The sequence below is a fragment of the Peromyscus maniculatus genome, chromosome 8 (genome assembly GCF_049852395.1).
Source record: "Peromyscus maniculatus bairdii isolate BWxNUB_F1_BW_parent chromosome 8, HU_Pman_BW_mat_3.1, whole genome shotgun sequence".
NCBI classification, from domain to species: domain Eukaryota; kingdom Metazoa; phylum Chordata; class Mammalia; order Rodentia; family Cricetidae; genus Peromyscus; species Peromyscus maniculatus.
The window spans coordinates 103,447,499-103,464,084 of NC_134859.1; the positions used below are offsets into that span (position 1 = coordinate 103,447,499).

Below are 16,586 nucleotides of genomic sequence, written 5' to 3' on the forward strand. Positions count from 1 at the left end.
CTGAGCCCAAGTATCGGGACAGGACAGGGTTGGGGAGATGGGGGGGGGGGCTGCCAGGCTGTGGTGCCCTCCTAGTTTGATCCTGAGCTGGAGTTCTCTGGGGTCTGGGAGCCTCACACTTGCAGTCTCCCTGAGGCTGTCCCTGATGCCCTTGTGCTCTGGTACCCTGTGGGCATCTCCTTTGAGAAAGACCATCCACACTCACCCTTCCGGGACCTAAACAAGGCTTGGCAGTTACCATGCAAATGGAAGTTGACTCGGGGAAGCCAAAGCTTGAAGGTTAAAATGAGTTAGATGGGAGGGGACGGGTTCCTCCCCTTACCTGGTTTCCCTGGGACACACCCTAGCTTTCTAGTCCCTCCCTTTTTCTTCTCTTGGCTCGGTCAGCCTTCCTGACAAAACCACATCCTTCTTCCCTGCCCCAGCCAGGGCCATTGAACCCTCCACACACTCCTCCCAAGGGGGTTCCCTGCGCTCAGGCCTGGGAGTTGCTACTCACTTGGGCCCTGTCCTGGGAAAGTCCTGTGGAGTTTATGCCCCTTATTTTGCTTTTGAGGGAGCCTTGGACCCTCAGTGTTGTCAGCTGGACAAGATGCCCTGGGGGATACTGCAGGACCCTAGCAGCCAGCCAGCCTGGGGACAGTTGCTCTCACACTGGGTGAGCAAACCACACACACTCACTGTATTCCCAAGATGTCTCATGTTCAGTCCGAGGATACCCTGCTCAGGGCATCGTGGGTATAATCCCAGCGAGGCTTGGTGAGCCTGACTGGGTACCTGTTCTAGACTGACCTTGGGAAGAACAGGGAGAAGACAGCAGGGAAGAGTGGTCATGTGTCCACCAGACTCCGAAGGAGTGAGGACTGAGTGTGGGTGATGGAGGAGGATGCCCAACCTTTGCAGCAGGAAGGATTTGAGCAAGACTGTAGGAGAAATGCTTAAGAGTTGATGGGATAGCCGGGCGGTGGTGGCGCACACCTTTAATCCCAGCACTTGGGAGGCAGAGCCAGGCGGATCTCTGTGAGTTCGAGGCCAGCCTGGGCTACACAGAGAGTTCCAGGACAGGCACCAAAACAGAGAAACCCTGTCTCGAAAAACCAAAAAAAAAAAAAAGAGTTGATGGGATAACATGTAGGCTCAGCATCCAACCCAAAGGTGCAGACCTGTTTTCCTTAGACTTTATTTCCCTGATGATAAGAATACAAAATAATCTAGGACGGTGTGTGGGTCCAGTAAGAATATAAAGGCCCGACAGTGGTGGTGCACGCCTTTAATCCCAGCACTCGGGAGGCAGAGGCAGGGGGATCTCTGTGAGTTCCAGGCCAACCAGAGCTGTTACACAGAGAAACCCTGTCTCGGGGGGAAAAAAGCCCTTTTGGGCTGGAGAGATAGCTCAGCAGGTTAAGAGCATTGGCTGCTCTTCTAGAAGACCCAGGTTCAGTTCACAGCACCCGAATTGCAGCGTATAGCTGTCTGTAACTCCAGTTTCAGGCAATCTGACATCTTCACACAGACACACATGCAAGCAAAACACAAATGCACATGAAATAAAAATAAATTATCTCTTTAAAAAGAATATAATAGGAGTCATGTATATAATTTAAATTTTCTGCTGTTAAATAATCATATTAATTTAGATAATAATTCTATTTAATATGCCCAAAATATACCCTGTAACTTACTATGTAGACCAGGCTGGCCTGAACTCACAGAGATTCACTGGCCTCTGCCTCCTGAGTGCTGGAATTAAAGGTGTGCACCACCAACGCCCAGGTAATTGTATGAGTGGTTATTTGTGTGTGTGTGTGTGTGTGTGTGTGTGTGTGTGTGTGTGTGTGTGTGTGTGTATGTGTCTATGTACCTTGTACGTGCACTGTCCCTGGAACTGGAGTTAGAGACAGTTGTGAGCTGCCACGTGGGTTCTTGGAATTGAACCCAGGTCCTCTGAAAGAGCACCTAGGCAACACTCCAACCCCCATTTTGTTTGATTCTAAGTCTGTAAATTCTGGTATATTTTGCACTTCTTAACATGTCTCAGTTGTAAGATAAACTACTTGAAAATGCCTGCCTCTAGCCTTTAATCCCAGCATGCAGGTGGATCTTGATGAGTTCAAGGCCAGCCTTGTCTATAAGAGTGAGTTCCAAAAACAGCCAGGACACAGAGAAACCCTGTCTCAAGGAAAAGAAAGAAAGAAAGAAAGAAAGAAAGAAAGAAAGAAAGAAAGAAAGGAAGGAAGGAAGGAAGGAAGGAAGGAAGGAAGGAAGGAAGGAAGGAAGGAAGGAAGGAAGGAAGGAAGGAAGGAAGGGAGAGATGCCTGGTTCTGCTTTCACTTTGAGACTTCCAGCTGGAAGGTGAGGTTTGAGGTTGGCCCACAGAGTCCTCCCTGTTCTGCCTGTTTGGAATTCAGATTGTTTCGGTAAAGGCACTTGAAATGTTTCCCTGTGGTGAAACTGAATGTACATTCTTTCTTTTCCTGTTTTTTTATTTTATTTTGAGACAAGGTTTCATATAGCCCAGGCTGGCCTGGAATTTACTGTATAACCGAGGCTGCCCCTGGACTCCTAAGGCAGGAATGCACAGAGATCCCCCTGCCTCTGCCTCCCGAGTGCTGGGATTAAAGGGGTGCACCACCACTGTCGGGCCTTTATATTCTTACTGGACCCACACACCGTCCTAGATTATTTTGTATTCTTATCATCAGGGAAATAAAGTCAAAGGAAAACAGGTCTGCACCTTTGGGTTGGAGGCTGAGCCTACATGTTATCCCATCAACTCTTTTTTTTTTTTTGGTTGGGGGGGAGACAAGGTTTCTCTGTTTTAGTGCCTGTCCTGGAACTCGCTGTGTAGCCCAGGCTGGCCTCAAACTCACAGAGATCCGCCTGGCTCTGCCTCCCGAGTGCTGGGACTAAAGGCAAACTTTGGACTCTCCTGCCTTCACCTCCCTGGGATTGAGTCCTGGGATTGCGGAGTGATCCACTGCGCAGTTTGGATGCCCGTTCATATGTTAAATTGATTGAAATAGGGGAAACTTTAAAGTTTAGCAGCTGCCACACTGCCAGTGAGCAAGGTACACATTTGCTTCGTGGCTACTGTCTGGGGCAGCTCAAGGTGTGGGGCCTCCTGCCGGGCCTCAAGCTCCTGAGGACATTCCCCACCCCCCACAGTCCTCCAAATCCCACATTCCAAAGGCTTTGGCCTAAGCTGCCACTGCTGGTGGTCATGGGGAAAACACTCGTTTCAGGAACCTTCTCCAGGCCTCTGACTTCTCCCACCTGAGATCAGCCACGGCCCGGCCCAGCCCTGCCAGAGCTTGTCCCACTCACACAACCAACCTGTGTGAGTTCTCTGCTCTCCTTTTTCTGGGAAATGTTTGCATTCCAGACACTCAGCTATCTGCTCAAGGCTTTTCCAGGCTCCGCATTTTTCACATAGCTGAACAGGGACTGGGGCTGGCTGGGGGCCTCTGACTGGGTCCCCTCTGGGTTCCTGCATTCCTGGCTGACCATCCAGGTACAGCCCTTTACAAGGCAGACTGTGTTCCTGCCCCATCCACCCACCCGTTCAGCCGCAGGGATCCCCCAAGGAGCCACTGGGCCGGACTGTGGGGAGGTGCAGCCCTTGAGTTTGCGCCGCTCTGGGGCCTGCTGACACCGGAGCTTATCTCTGTCCTGCTTGGAGGCCTGATAGGGCTGCTCAGGAAAGCCAGCCGCCCAGAGAGCTGGGGAGGCCGCCTCCCCACTGCAGACGCTGATTCGGCTCAGAAGCTATGAGGCGACTTGTTGCCATTACTGTGCTTGGCTCTCAGTTCGCCAGAATCTGTGCCCCTTGGGGTAGGTAGCTGCTTGAGAAGCAGAGCCCCAAGTCTCCCGAGGGACGCTTTGTCCTTGTGTCTGGTGTCTTTACATTCACGCTTTTCAATCTGTAGCTCCTTCACAGACATCCAGAGCTTCAGGCAAGGACGTGATCACCAATGCGGCTCACACTGCAGAAACCCTGGGGGTGAGGCAGCAACCCCTCAGGAATATTCTGCAGACGTTTTCTGTTCACTTGAAAGCTTTTAGCCATTGGGAGATTTCATGCAGATCAACAGCCTGAAAAGCTATGCCTGTGCGTGAACACGGCGGGAGCGTTGGTGCAATATGGTCCAGTCACATCTCTGTGGTTTTGTTTTTCAAAAACTATGTATAACCATGTGTAGTGGCACACCCCTTTAATCCCAGCACTAGGGAGGCAGAGGCAGGTGGCTCTCTGGCCAGCCTGGTCTACATAGTTAGTTCCAGGGCAACCACAGCTACATAAAATAGACAGTCCCTGTCTCTCCTGACCAAAAAAAAAAAAAAAATTACATATATATGTAAATTTATAGGTTTGTGTGTATACACATATATGATTATATGGTGTATGTGCTCACATGTGGGTGCATTTGTGGAGAGCAGAGGACAACTCTGTGCGTGTGTGTATGTGTGTGTGTGTGTATGTGTGTCTATTTTTGATACAGATTTCTCTCTGTCCCTGTCTGTCCTGGAATTCCTTTTGTAGTCCAGGCTGGCCTCAAACTCAGAGATCCACCCACTGGGATCAAAGGCGTATGCCACCACACCCAGCTCAGAGGACAACTCTGTTAGTCAATTTTCTCCTTCCGCCTTTCTGTGGGTTCCAAGGATTGAATTCTGGTTTCAAGCCTTATGCAGCAAACACAGGAAAAGGCCACCAAGCCTGACCACTTGAGTTTTATCCATAGGACCCACAAGATGGAAGGAAAGAAAAGACTTCCAAGGGTTGTTTTCTGACCTCTGAATATGCACCATAACCCTTGGGCAGCCACCTAGCTGCCCACATAGCCACACTAAATAAATAAACAAATGAACAAATAATAAATAAATGTATGTAAAGAGCATTTAATGAAAAGGGAATGAACAAAAGCATGTGACTTGTAACAATACTCCAGAAGTTTCCTGTCTAGGAAGATGATTGAGGAAAACACTATGACAAAGCATCTTGGAGTCCAAAGCCCGGCAGGGAGGCCAGGGTGTCCTCCCCCCACAGGGTGGGCCTGGAGCTGACATCTTCTTTACTAAGGAACTATTATTTCCATGAGTTCACCCCTCTCTACCTTCCAGCACCTCCCAGATTCTCAGGAAGGCTGGAGTGGGACCCAGAGTGCTCTTGGTAGGGGCACAAGTTCCTGGAAAGTGTCAGATGGCCTGGGTGTCATCAGAGACTGAACTTCCAGGAGTGGCCATGTGGCTAGGGAGATGGACTACAGAAATAAGTGAGTCCAGGGCTAACTCCAGTACTATGTGTCTGGGAAGAGCTGAGCAGATGCCGCGCTCCGAGCCCCTTTGCTGCCCTTCTGATTGAGCTGTGGCTCTGCAGCCAGGCCCCACCCACTTGGCTCTCATTGCAGACAGTGGAGCATGGCTTCCCACACCAGCCCAGCGCCCTCGGTTATAGCCCTTCGCTGCACATCCTGGCCATTGGCACCCGCTCTGGAGCCATCAAGCTGTATCCTTTCCAGTGCCTGCTGCCACAGGGAGAGGCCAAGGTGGGGTCTGGGGCATGGGGTAGGTGAGATCTGGAGAGGGTCTGTCTTTCCCTGCTTGGTCTTGGGCAGCTGATCCGAAAGCAGAGTGAAGCTTAGCATGGTAAGCTATGTGTCCTTTTTGGGGGGTGGGGACACATTTTCTGTTCTCTGACTACTCAGGTTCCCCTCTTAGATGGAGGTTTCAGGACTTGAGCAATACTTGATTATGGGGCCCTGTGTGGCTAGACCTTGCGCAGAGGAGGAGGCTTGGCCTAACTCCTTCTCTGCCTTGACAGGGTGTGGGCCCAGAGACCTGGTTTAGGGGGCTAGGCTAAAGGCAGGAGGTCCCGAAGAAGTCTGTGCCCTATCACTGTGTAAGTGGGTGGCCCGTAAGTCATGGAGCATGCCTCCCCAATGTGCCACTCAGGCTACGGTGGCAATGGGACCCAGGAAAGAGTGTCTCAAAGACGGGGGACACATCCCCTCCAGGGAAGCCTAGGCTCTACTACTTTTCTGCTCTCAACTCTACGCCCCTGCTAAAAGCAAGTTTCACGAGACCCATCTTGTCCCTGAGAATGGAGCTGACATCCATCCACTCAGGAGTCTACTCTGACGGTACTGAGTGGAGGTCGGCAGTACTTTTTTTTTTTTTTAGTTTTTCGAGACAGGGTTTCTCTGTGTAGCTTTGGAGCCCGTCCTGGATCTCACTCTGTAGACCAGGCTGGCCTTGAACTCACAGAGACCCACCTGCCTCTGCCTCCAGAGTGCTGGGATTAAAGGCGTGCGCCGCCTCCCAGCTAACATCTTTAATTGTTTGCCTTTCTCCATAAAAGGCTGGAGCAGACTGGGCCTGAGCTCTGTGTCCACAGGCGAGGGCAGAATGTCCTTAGGCAGTGGGGCTGGTACTTGGGCAGCCACACACATCCCTGAAAGGGGAATGGACATTGCTTGGCGGAGACGGCCCTCCCTGACCTGTGACTAGACATTTCCTAGTTGTGCGGTATTTTGTCCACCACAGTAGGTGACTGGAATACAAGTGGCTCCAGCCTGGGACAACTCCTCCAGCTAGCCTGGGGTGAGCTGGCCCTAGACAGTGCCCCTCACTCCTGGTGTCTGACTGCGCCCTCTGCTAAGGGTCCGAGGGGAGGTGGGAGACAGGAGCCCACCTTGGGTAGCTGAGCTGGCACCTGCTCCCACAAAGTCGTTGTCCCCCCCCCCCCCCCCCCCCCCCCCCCCCCCCGCCACCCTGATCCAGCTCCAGTGAGTAGAGGTGCCAGGTGGCAGGTGGGCGGGGTTAGTGTATACACAGGAGGCCAGGGGCCCCGGGCCCTCTATAGTTCAGCTCTAGGCCAGCTTTCCCGCAGCTGGTTAATCATTACCAGGCAGGATCACATCCTGGTTACTAGTCACTGGTGCCAAGACTCCGGGCAAGGCTGCCGGGGTGCTTCATGTCCTTGCAGGTGCCACCAGGTGACAGGTGATAGGCCTGTTGTTACAGCTCAGGTTGCGGGGGGGGGGGGGGGGGGGGGGGACTGTTGCCAGGGTAGGACTTCACCTTTCTGGGGAATTGCCCCTGACCTGTCCTGCTCGGGGGAACTGTCCCCAAGGTCAGTCGCTGACTGAGTGCCCTTGGGGCAGGTCCACGGCTGTCTCCCCACATCCTGTGCCCCCGGACATGGCCACACAGGCGCTTGCCTGGCCGCACTCCTTGCCACCCAGGCTACAGAGCACTGGGGTTGGGGGGAGGGCTGGTGTCCAGCTTTCTGGGGTTTTCCTGAGCCTTCTAGGTATGGTGCCCCTGGGGTGGAGTTCATGGGGCTTCACAAGGAGAACAACGCTGTGATGCAGATCCACTTCCTGCCTGGCCAGGTGAGCACCTGCTTCGGGGAGGGACTCGGAGGGGAGGGGCCTTCGTATGGCAAGGGGGGGTGGGCCCTGGGTTTGCTGCTCGTGGAACACCTGGGGCTCCCTCCCTTTGTCCCCCTGGGGGCTGGAGGCCACCCTGAGAACCCCAGAGGGGCTTGGTCCTGGACCTCCTTGAAAAGTCCACACGTGTTGGCTGCGTTCAGCTAGCGAGCTTCCGTCCCTCCCCCCCAGTGTCAGCTGGTCACTCTGCTGGACGACAACAGCTTGCATCTCTGGAGCCTGAAGGTCAAGGGCGGGGTGTCAGAGCTGCAGGAGGAAGAGAGCTTCACGTTACGTGGCGCCCCGGGGTAAGGGCACGGTGGCCCCCTCCTTACCTCCTTCTCCCCCAGTTCTAGGGTGGGCTCATCTCTTGAGAGTCCTGTTGAATGGTTGGCAATGCCTAACTGCCAGTCTCATGCTCAGGTGCCCTTTCTAGACTATGATGGGCTGTGCCCTTCCCACGCCCACACCCTTTTGTGCACCAGAGTGCCGGGTCTTTTTCCTGCCCCACAGCTCATGTGCCCTGCCACCTGTCTCCCATCTTGTCAGAATGTCAACTGATCAGTTGTTACAGCCGGGGATGCCCTAAAGCCCGTCCAGGCCCTCAGGGGCCTGCCTTCCCCAGACAAGGCCTTCCCAGGGTTCGGTCCCACCTGCCTCCACCTCGGACAGCTCATCACCAGCCGTCCCGGTTGCAGGGCTGCCCCCAGCGCCACGCAGATCACCGAGATCCTACCTCACTCCTCCCGAGAGCTGCTCTACCTGGGCACCGAGAGCGGCAGCGTGTTTGTGGTGCAGCTTCCGGGCTTCCGCACCCTGGACGACAGGACCATCAGCTCAGAGGCGGTGCTGCGATGGTGAGCTGCGCCGTGCCTCAAGAGGGCCCAGGTTGTCATTCCTATCGGGGAAGGCTAAGGGGCCCGGAAAAAAACCCAACCCTCTGCCCACCCACCCTCAATTGATTCTCTGTCAACCTGTGCCTGTTAACATCATAGCAGTAAAGGGGGTGGTCTTAGAAGTAATTTTGTCACCTCATAAAAGGTGAGAAAAGTGCCTGAGTGTGGTGGCACATGCCTTTAATCCCAGCACTCAGGAAGCAGAGGTAGGCAGATCTGAGTTCAAGGCCAGCCTGGGCTACACATAGCAAGTTCCAGAACAGCCAGGGATACACAGAAAAACCTTGTCTCAAACCAGAATAAAAAAATGGGCTGAAGCAATGGCTCAGGAATTAAGAGCACTGGATGATCTTCCAGAGGATCCAGGTTCCATCTCCAGTACCCACATGGTGACTTACAACCTTGTCTGTATGTAACTCCAGTCCCAGGGGATCTGACACCCTTTTCTGGCCTCTGGGGGCACTGTATACATGTGGTGCACAAACATACATGAAAGCCTAACACCCACACATAAAATAATAATAGGTAAGGCCCAAAATCATGGTGTGTCAGCAGCTCCTCAGTCCGGTGCCCTTTGCACAGGGGACCATGAATCTCCCAGCCCTGAGGACTGTGTAGTGAGGGAGCTGGGCTGACACCTGAGGTTTGGGCCACTCCGCTATGGCCGAGAAGCCTGGAAGTCTGCTAAGGACACTTCAGAGGCTTGCTGCTTGATAACAGGACCTAGCAGAGAGGAATGCTGGGGATGCAGAGGGGACAGGGTTCTGGAAGGGCGATCGCATTGGACAAGAGCTTGCGGGGCCAGTCTGACAGCCGTGGAATAGGCTACACTTCCAAGGCAGGTGGCCAGTGTGCCAGGACTCAGCCCTAGAGGCCCCGACCAGGCTCCGGACACAGACAGCTGGCAAACCAGGCTTTCCTGGTTTCCACGTGGGGATGAAGCAGGACCCATCTGCCCAGCGGCGGCAATGCTGGCTAGGGCGGATTCCTGTGTGGGGCGGGGACCTTCTGACTCCAACCCCTGTTCTTTCCCGCTGGACAGGGCAGGGCGGGACTAGGCTAGGGCAACATGCCTGAGGTCAGAGCAAAGCAGCTTGTGAGGGGACAGGTGGGATGTCTGGTGCCTAGCCTGAGCCAAGTCCATGGCGGGACATAGAGGACCACTCCTGTGCAAGTGGCCCCATCAGGGCCAGCCTCGGCTCTCCCCCATGGTGAGCGGGCTGAGGCTATCAGGGAGGGCCGGAGGGCCCGAGACTCCCTCTTACGTTCTAAGTCTGTGTTCACCTTTTACTCAAGACACTTACATAAGTTTTTATTTTTTTGGGAGATTTGAGACAAGGGTCTCCTCACATAGCCCAGGCTGGCCCCAAACATGCTATATATCTAAGGATGGTATCTAGATCTTCTCTCCCCACTTCCTGAGTGCTAGGATTGCGGGTGCCAGCCATGGTGCCTAGGGGTTTCAGTTGTCCACCCCTTAAATCTGGTGACATTACATTTAACAAGGTCTCCATCCGAAGAGGTGGATACTACAAAAGACAGGCTCTTTATTATCATTGTAGAGTGGTGTGTGTGTGTGTGTGTGTGTGTGTGTGTGTGTTGGTATGTACTGGAGATCAAGTCCAAGGCCTCAGGCACACTGGGAAAGTGCTCTACTGCTGAGCCGCACCCCACCCATGGTGCTGTTTTTAATGGCATAAGACTGGAAACCATCTAATTGCCCAGCAGCTTTCATTTCTATGATGGTATTGTTTGTGTTCATTAGGAAGGTCTTAGCCAGCCTGGCAGTGGTAACCCACGCCTCTAATCCCAGCACTCAGGAGGCAGAGCCAGGCGGATCTCTGTGAGTTCAAGGCCAGCCTGAGCTACAGAGTGAGTTCCAGGACAGCCAGGACTACAGAGAGCAACCCTGTCTCAAACTCTACCCCCCAAAAAAGGGAAAACAAAACCCGGTGTAGTAGTGCGTGTGTAACCACAGAGCTGCGGATGTGGGGACCGGGGGTCCCGAGGTCTCACTTTCCAGCCTGTGTAGCCGAACCAGAAAGTCCAGGTTCAACAAGATCCTGCCTCAAAAACTGGGCGGAGAATGATTGAGGAAAACAGTCAATGTCAACTTCTGGCCTCCACATGGGCATCCTCCCCACAGGTCACACACACACACACACACACACACACACACAGCACATACGCACACATGCACCATACGCACAACAGCAGCAGGAAAGGGCCATCGTGACGGCTCGGCAGGTCAAGTTTAACACTGGCCACTCCAACCTGACGGCCTCTGTGCCATCCCCGGGACCCAGGTAAAAGTAGGAGAGAACTGACTTCAAAAGATTGTCTTCCAGGGCTGGAGAGATGGCTCAGCAGTTAAGAGCACTGACTGCTCTTGCAGAGGACCCGGGTTCAATTCCCAGAACCCACATAGCAGCTCACAACTGTCTGTGACTCTAGTTCCAGGGGATCCAACACTGTCACACAGACACACATGAAGGCAAAATCACCAATGCTCATAAAATAAAAATAAGATATATATATGTATGTATGTAGAGAGAAAGAGAGAGAGTCTTCTGACCACACTTGTGCATGCCCATATTCACAAACATACACCATGCACACACCCATTATAAATAAAATTAAAAAAATAAATAAGTAAGGAGCTGGAGAGATGGTTAAGAGTACTGGCTGCTCTTGCAGAGGACCCAGGTTCAGTTCCCAGCACCCACATTGGGTGGCTCACAACCACCTTAACTCCAGCTCCCAAGGGATCTGCTGCCTCAGGCCTCTACTGGCCCCAGCACTCATGTGCACACCCCTACACACATGCATACACATGTATACATAATTAAAAACAATAAAAAACCATCTTTTTAGTGGGGTGGGTTGAGACGGGGTCTCTCTATGCAGCCCTGATTGTCCCAGACCTGCTAAATAGACCAGATTGGTCTCGAACTAACAGAGATCCATCTGCCTCTGCTTATTACAGACATGCACCACCACACTCAGCAGACTTTTTTATCTGTGAAGATTTGAGTCTCATGTGACCCAGACTAGCTTCAACTACTGCACACTTGATCTTGAACACCTGATCCTTCTCCTGCTCTCTAAGTCTTGGGGTTGTAGTGTCTATTATCATACCTGCCCCCTGAGTTTTTGTGTGTGTGTTTTAAAATACATGAATACCATGCCTTGTTCTGCATGACCCTCACGATGATGTGGCTGGCCCCGCCATCCTCCTGGGCTAGCATGTGGGGTACCCACTGTTGCATGGGCTCATGGCACTCACTCCCTTGCCTAGGCTGCCGGAGGAGGCCCGCCACCGGCGAGTGTTCGAGATGGTGGAAGCTCTGCAGGAGCACCCTCGTGACCCCAACCAAATCCTCATTGGCTACAGCCGAGGCCTCGTTGTCATCTGGGACCTTCAGGGCAGTCGTGTGCTTTACCATTTCCTCAGCAGCCAGGTAGGTGGTGTCTGGGAGAGTGGCTCTCCCAGGCCCCTGTGCAGACTGCTGGCCTGATCCCCACCTGATCTCTTCCTCTCCTCCAAAGCAACTGGAGAATGTCAGCTGGCAGAGGGATGGCTGCCTGATAGTCACCTGCCACTCCGACGGCAGCCACTGCCAGTGGCCCGTGTCCAGTGACATCCAGAACCCAGACCCTCTGCGCAGTTCCATACCTTACGGTCAGTGCTTCTGCCTAGAGGATCTAACCCCGTCTTCTGCCTGAGAAGCACCTCTGTCTTTCCTGGGCTCGGGTAGGCTGCCCAGCTCGTAGAGGCAGAATCTGGGCCCCGGGAGGTTCAGGGCTTGGTCCAAAGGTACACAGCTGGTTTTCTGGTTCCCGCCGTGGCTGTCAGGAAAGTGCACAGAGGAAGCCTCCTTCTTACAGATTCACTCGTGGTTAGAGTAAGGGATCTAAACTTTGTGGGGGACCCACTCAAGCTGTCCCCTTTTCTCTTAGGTCCCTTTCCTTGCAAGGCTATAACCAAAATCTTCTGGCTGACCACGAGGCAAGGGTGAGTGCCGATGTCTTCCTTGTCCTTCCCACTTTGTGCAGCTGCCCTGGAAAGACCCCTGGGCTCCTGCCTGGGGAGTCAGTGCCCAGGGAGGATTTCTGGGGTCTCCATCACCGGGGAAACGCGGGTGGGGTAGGCTGTCAGATTTATCATTCTACCTCTCGGTGGGTAGTTCTTGCAAAGTCCATTCCCATCTGAAGATGCTGCCAGCCAGAGTTCCGTTTCCTCAGAAGGAGTTGTATACAGTGAGGCCTGGTCTGGGAACAGTTAGGTAGGCCACTGTAGAAGAGTAGGCATGGTTCCTAGCCCGGGGGCCCCACCTCACCCCAAGTCCTCCTAGGCTGTTGCAATTGGGAAGAGATGGGCATCTACTCTGCCCCCTCCAGCCATCCTGGAGACTGGCTTCCCTTCGGGCTCCGGGGTCCCCCAGCCTCTGCCACTGCCCTGTATGCTCCATCAGGTCCCAGCTGCCAACCCGGCTCGTGGCTGTCGGGAGTCATACCGAGCCCCAGTCCACCTTTCCCTGTGCCTGCCTGCAGGTTGCCCTTCACCATCTTCCAGGGCGGTATGCCACGTGCCAGTTACGGGGACCGCCACTGCATCTCAGTGGTCCACAACGGGCAGCAGACAGCCTTCGACTTCACCTCCCGTGTCATTGACTTCACTGTCCTCACGGAGGCCGACCCTACAGCTGGTAGGCGAACATCAGGAGTCGGGCTTCTGGGCGGTTGAGAAAATGAGGACGGGTGCTGGGTACCCAAATCTGCCGCCATTCCGGGTCTCTTGGCCTTACGACCCCTTCTTAGTGTCACCAAGGCCAGGGACACCTGTGAATCCTGCTCTCTCCCTCCCTGCCATTCTCCCAGGTGGAGACCCAGTCTGGAATGCCACCTGCCAGGCTACACCTCTTACCTGTCTCAAGCTCTCTTTAAGGGATTTGGCCCAACTCGGGCAGAGCCGCATTGCTGGATTTATGCCTGTCCAGCTTGGCAAGAGGGTCCTGGCTTAGTTGTGGTGAAGTCTGGGTGGGGTAGTAGGTGGCGGTGTGGGGCCACCCCCGAGTCAGCCTCATAAATAGGGGAACTGACAAGATCAGCAAGGGCTGGTGCAGAAACAGGGAGGAGGCCTGGGTACTGTCCAGGAGAGGAGGGCAGGCCTCCTTTGCCAGTGACCACGACTTCCCCAGCCGGGGTCCTCAGGGGTCGGAGCCTGGGCTGCTCCAGTCACTCCTGGCTTTGAGTCTTCTGATCTTCCCTCACCCAGAGAGACCTCGGGCCTGTGTCTCCTTCTCAGCCTCTCCTCCTTCCTCCCGATCTGTCGCTTAGAGCTGCTCCCTCCTCTCACGTCTCCCTTGAGAGGCATCCGCAGGTTGAAGCCTGCGGGCCACTCTATGGGGACACACACACACACACACACACACACACACACACACACATACACACACACACACACATACTTGGTGACTTGCTGCCTGTCCCTGCTTTGGTCCTACAGGGCAAACTGAGGTGCTGTGGCAGAGAAAACACTTACCATCCCTCCCTTGACAGATCAGGTCATCAGTCAAGGTCAAATCAGTCAAGGTCAAACATTAGAATCGCCCCAGCCAGCACTTCTAGCCGCTCCCATGCCTGACTGAGCTTTTGTTTGTTTGGTTTTCGGGGGTGCTGGTCACTGGGGCAGCCATGCAGAGAGGCCTTGATTGTGGCGCCTCTGCTTGTAGCTCTTTTTATCCTCTGTGTAGCCCTGGCTGTCCTGGAACTCGCTCTGTAGACCAGGCTGGCCTCGAACTCACAGAGATCCACCTGCCTCGGCCTCCCAAGTGCTGGGATTAAAGGTGTGCGCCACCACCGCCTGGCCTGCTTGTAGCTCTTATTTTGCACAAGACAAGCAATATAGATTGATGGGCCGGCCTGGAGCTCTTTCTGCAGCCCAGATGGGGCTGGCTGCCTCTTAAGCTAACCGTGACAGTTTGCCTGTTCTCCAGGCTTTGATGACCCGTACGCCCTGGTGGTGCTGGCGGAGGAGGAGCTGGTGGTGATCGACCTGCAGACAGCAGGCTGGCCGCCCGTGCAGCTGCCCTACCTGGCCTCCCTGCACTGTTCCGCCATCACCTGCTCTCACCACGTCTCTAACATCCCCCTGAAGCTCTGGGAGCGCGTCATTGCTGCGGGCAGCCGCCAGAACCCACACTTCTCCACCATGGTAGGTCCAGCCCCAGCCCCACGCCCACTCCTGACTCGGGCCCAGGCTCTGTTGGACTTCCTGATCTCTTCCAGGAGTGGCCCATCGATGGTGGCACCAACCTGGCCCCGCCTCCACCCCAGCGGGACCTGCTGCTCACGGGGTAGGTGACTGGGATGGCTGTTTTTCCCTTTGCCGAGGAGGACATGGTGGGTAGGAACAAAGCCCTGGGTTGTGCATGCCAGACTCCAGACACCTGGCCGACATAGCCCTCACCAGGCTCTGCCCGCAGGCATGAGGATGGCACAGTGCGCTTCTGGGATGCCTCGGGTGTCTGCTTGCGGCTGCTGTACAAACTCAGCACCGTGAGAGTGTTCCTCACAGACACGGACCTCAGCGAGAACCTCAGTACCCAGGGTGAGGAGGAGTGGCCCCCGCTCCGCAAGGTGAGCTGGGAGCCTGGGAACCAGGGGCATGGGGAACCTAGCTGGGACAGGCCCGTGACCACTCACGGGCTCTCCCTCCCTTGCCAGGTGGGCTCTTTTGATCCCTACAGTGATGATCCTCGGCTGGGCATCCAGAAGATCTTCCTCTGTAAATACAGTGGCTACCTGGCTGTGGCAGGCACGGCAGGGCAGGTAGCAGGCCGGGCAGGGTGGGGGCTGAGGGCACAGTGGTTGGGTGACTTTGCACATCAGGAACAGGAACCCCTATCTGGCAGCAACATCTGGAGCACACCTGCAGCTTTTGCCAGCAGGTGCAGGATGCTTGGTTCCCCTAGGGAGTGGCCCCCAGAGCGACTTATGCTCCCCCTCCAGAAATGAGGATTGGGGCTGGAGTCGGGCAGAGAAGACTTCGGCGTGGTTTCTAAGTCCTGTGCTGTGCTGTGGTGCCTGGGCCCTGCTGAACTCTCTGCCACCCCCACCCCCACCCCAGGTGCTGGTGCTGGAGCTGAACGACGAGGCGGCTGAGCACGCCGTGGAGCACGTGGAGGCTGACCTGCTGCAGGACCAGGAGGGCTACCGCTGGAAGGGGCACGAGCGCCTCGCCGCCCGCCCAGGGCCCGTGAGCTTCGAGCCAGGCTTCCAGCCCTTTGTCCTGGTACAGTGCCAGCCCCCAGCTGTGGTCACCTCCTTGGCTCTGCACTCCGAGTGGCGGCTTGTAGCCTTCGGCACCAGTCACGGCTTCGGCCTCTTTGATCACCAGCGGCGGCGGCAGGTCTTTGTCAAGTGAGCGGGGCTTTCGGGGCTGGAGACTGGACTGGGACCCGTGAGGACCTTGGGGCCCTGTAGTGTTGATGGCCTGACCTGACCTCCCCCTCTTTCAAGGTGCACACTGCACCCCAGTGACCAGCTAGCCTTGGAGGGCCCACTGTCTCGAGTAAAGTCCCTCAAGAAGTCTCTACGTCAATCGTTCCGTCGAATGCGCCGCAGCAGAGTATCTGGTCATAAACGGCGGCCGGGTGGCTACACTGGAGAGGTGAGGCCCAAGGCTCAGAGCAGCCATCTCCGGGACCCCAGCTCTCTCCCCAGGCTCTAAGCACAGGATCTGAGTCCAGAGCAAGTAGGTTCCCCGCCCACTAACCCGGTGGCTACCAGCGTGCCTCAGCTTCCCCACATCCAAAGAGCCACAGCTGTGATGCTGACTTTATAGACAAGTCCCAGTAAATATTCATGATTCTTGTTGGAGTCAGGGTTCCCGTTGCTGTGATGACACACCATGGTCAAAAGCTACTTGGGGAGGAAAGGGTTTATTTGGTTTACACATCCACATCACTGTTCATCATTGAAAGAAGTCAGGATAGGAACTCAAACAGGGCAGGAACCTGGAGGCAGGAGCTGATGCAGAGGCCATGGAGGGGGCTGCTTACTGGCTTGCTCCTCATGGCTTGCTCAGCCTGCTTTCTTATAGAACCCAGGACCACCAGCCCAGGGATGGTGCCATCCACAGTGGGCTGGGCTCTCCCCCATCAATCACTAATTAAGAAAATGTCCAGGGCTGGAGAGATGGCTCAGAGGTTAAGAGCACTGGCTGCTCTTCCAGAGATCTTGAGTTCAATTCCCA

General features: G+C 54.8%; 1 protein-coding gene across 5 annotated transcripts in view; it reads left to right on the forward strand.

The window, feature by feature from the left end:
• Nucleotides 1-16,586, forward strand: part of Llgl2 (LLGL scribble cell polarity complex component 2) — a 37,443-nt gene that overhangs the window by 16,656 nt on the left and 4,201 nt on the right. For all 5 annotated transcript variants that reach the window (XM_076543743.1, XM_006993637.3, XM_015987192.2 and 2 more), the window contains 14 exons: nucleotides 5,409-5,506; nucleotides 7,313-7,394; nucleotides 7,623-7,738; nucleotides 8,129-8,287; nucleotides 11,625-11,787; nucleotides 11,876-12,008; nucleotides 12,287-12,341; nucleotides 12,881-13,035; nucleotides 14,326-14,543; nucleotides 14,618-14,685; nucleotides 14,815-14,968; nucleotides 15,056-15,160; nucleotides 15,459-15,751; nucleotides 15,851-16,001. In XM_076543743.1, the coding sequence (XP_076399858.1) occupies nucleotides 5,409-5,506; nucleotides 7,313-7,394; nucleotides 7,623-7,738; nucleotides 8,129-8,287; nucleotides 11,625-11,787; nucleotides 11,876-12,008; nucleotides 12,287-12,341; nucleotides 12,881-13,035; nucleotides 14,326-14,543; nucleotides 14,618-14,685; nucleotides 14,815-14,968; nucleotides 15,056-15,160; nucleotides 15,459-15,751; nucleotides 15,851-16,001 (1,950 nt within the window). The remainder of the gene's footprint in view (nucleotides 1-5,408; nucleotides 5,507-7,312; nucleotides 7,395-7,622; nucleotides 7,739-8,128; nucleotides 8,288-11,624; nucleotides 11,788-11,875; nucleotides 12,009-12,286; nucleotides 12,342-12,880; nucleotides 13,036-14,325; nucleotides 14,544-14,617; nucleotides 14,686-14,814; nucleotides 14,969-15,055; nucleotides 15,161-15,458; nucleotides 15,752-15,850; nucleotides 16,002-16,586) is intronic.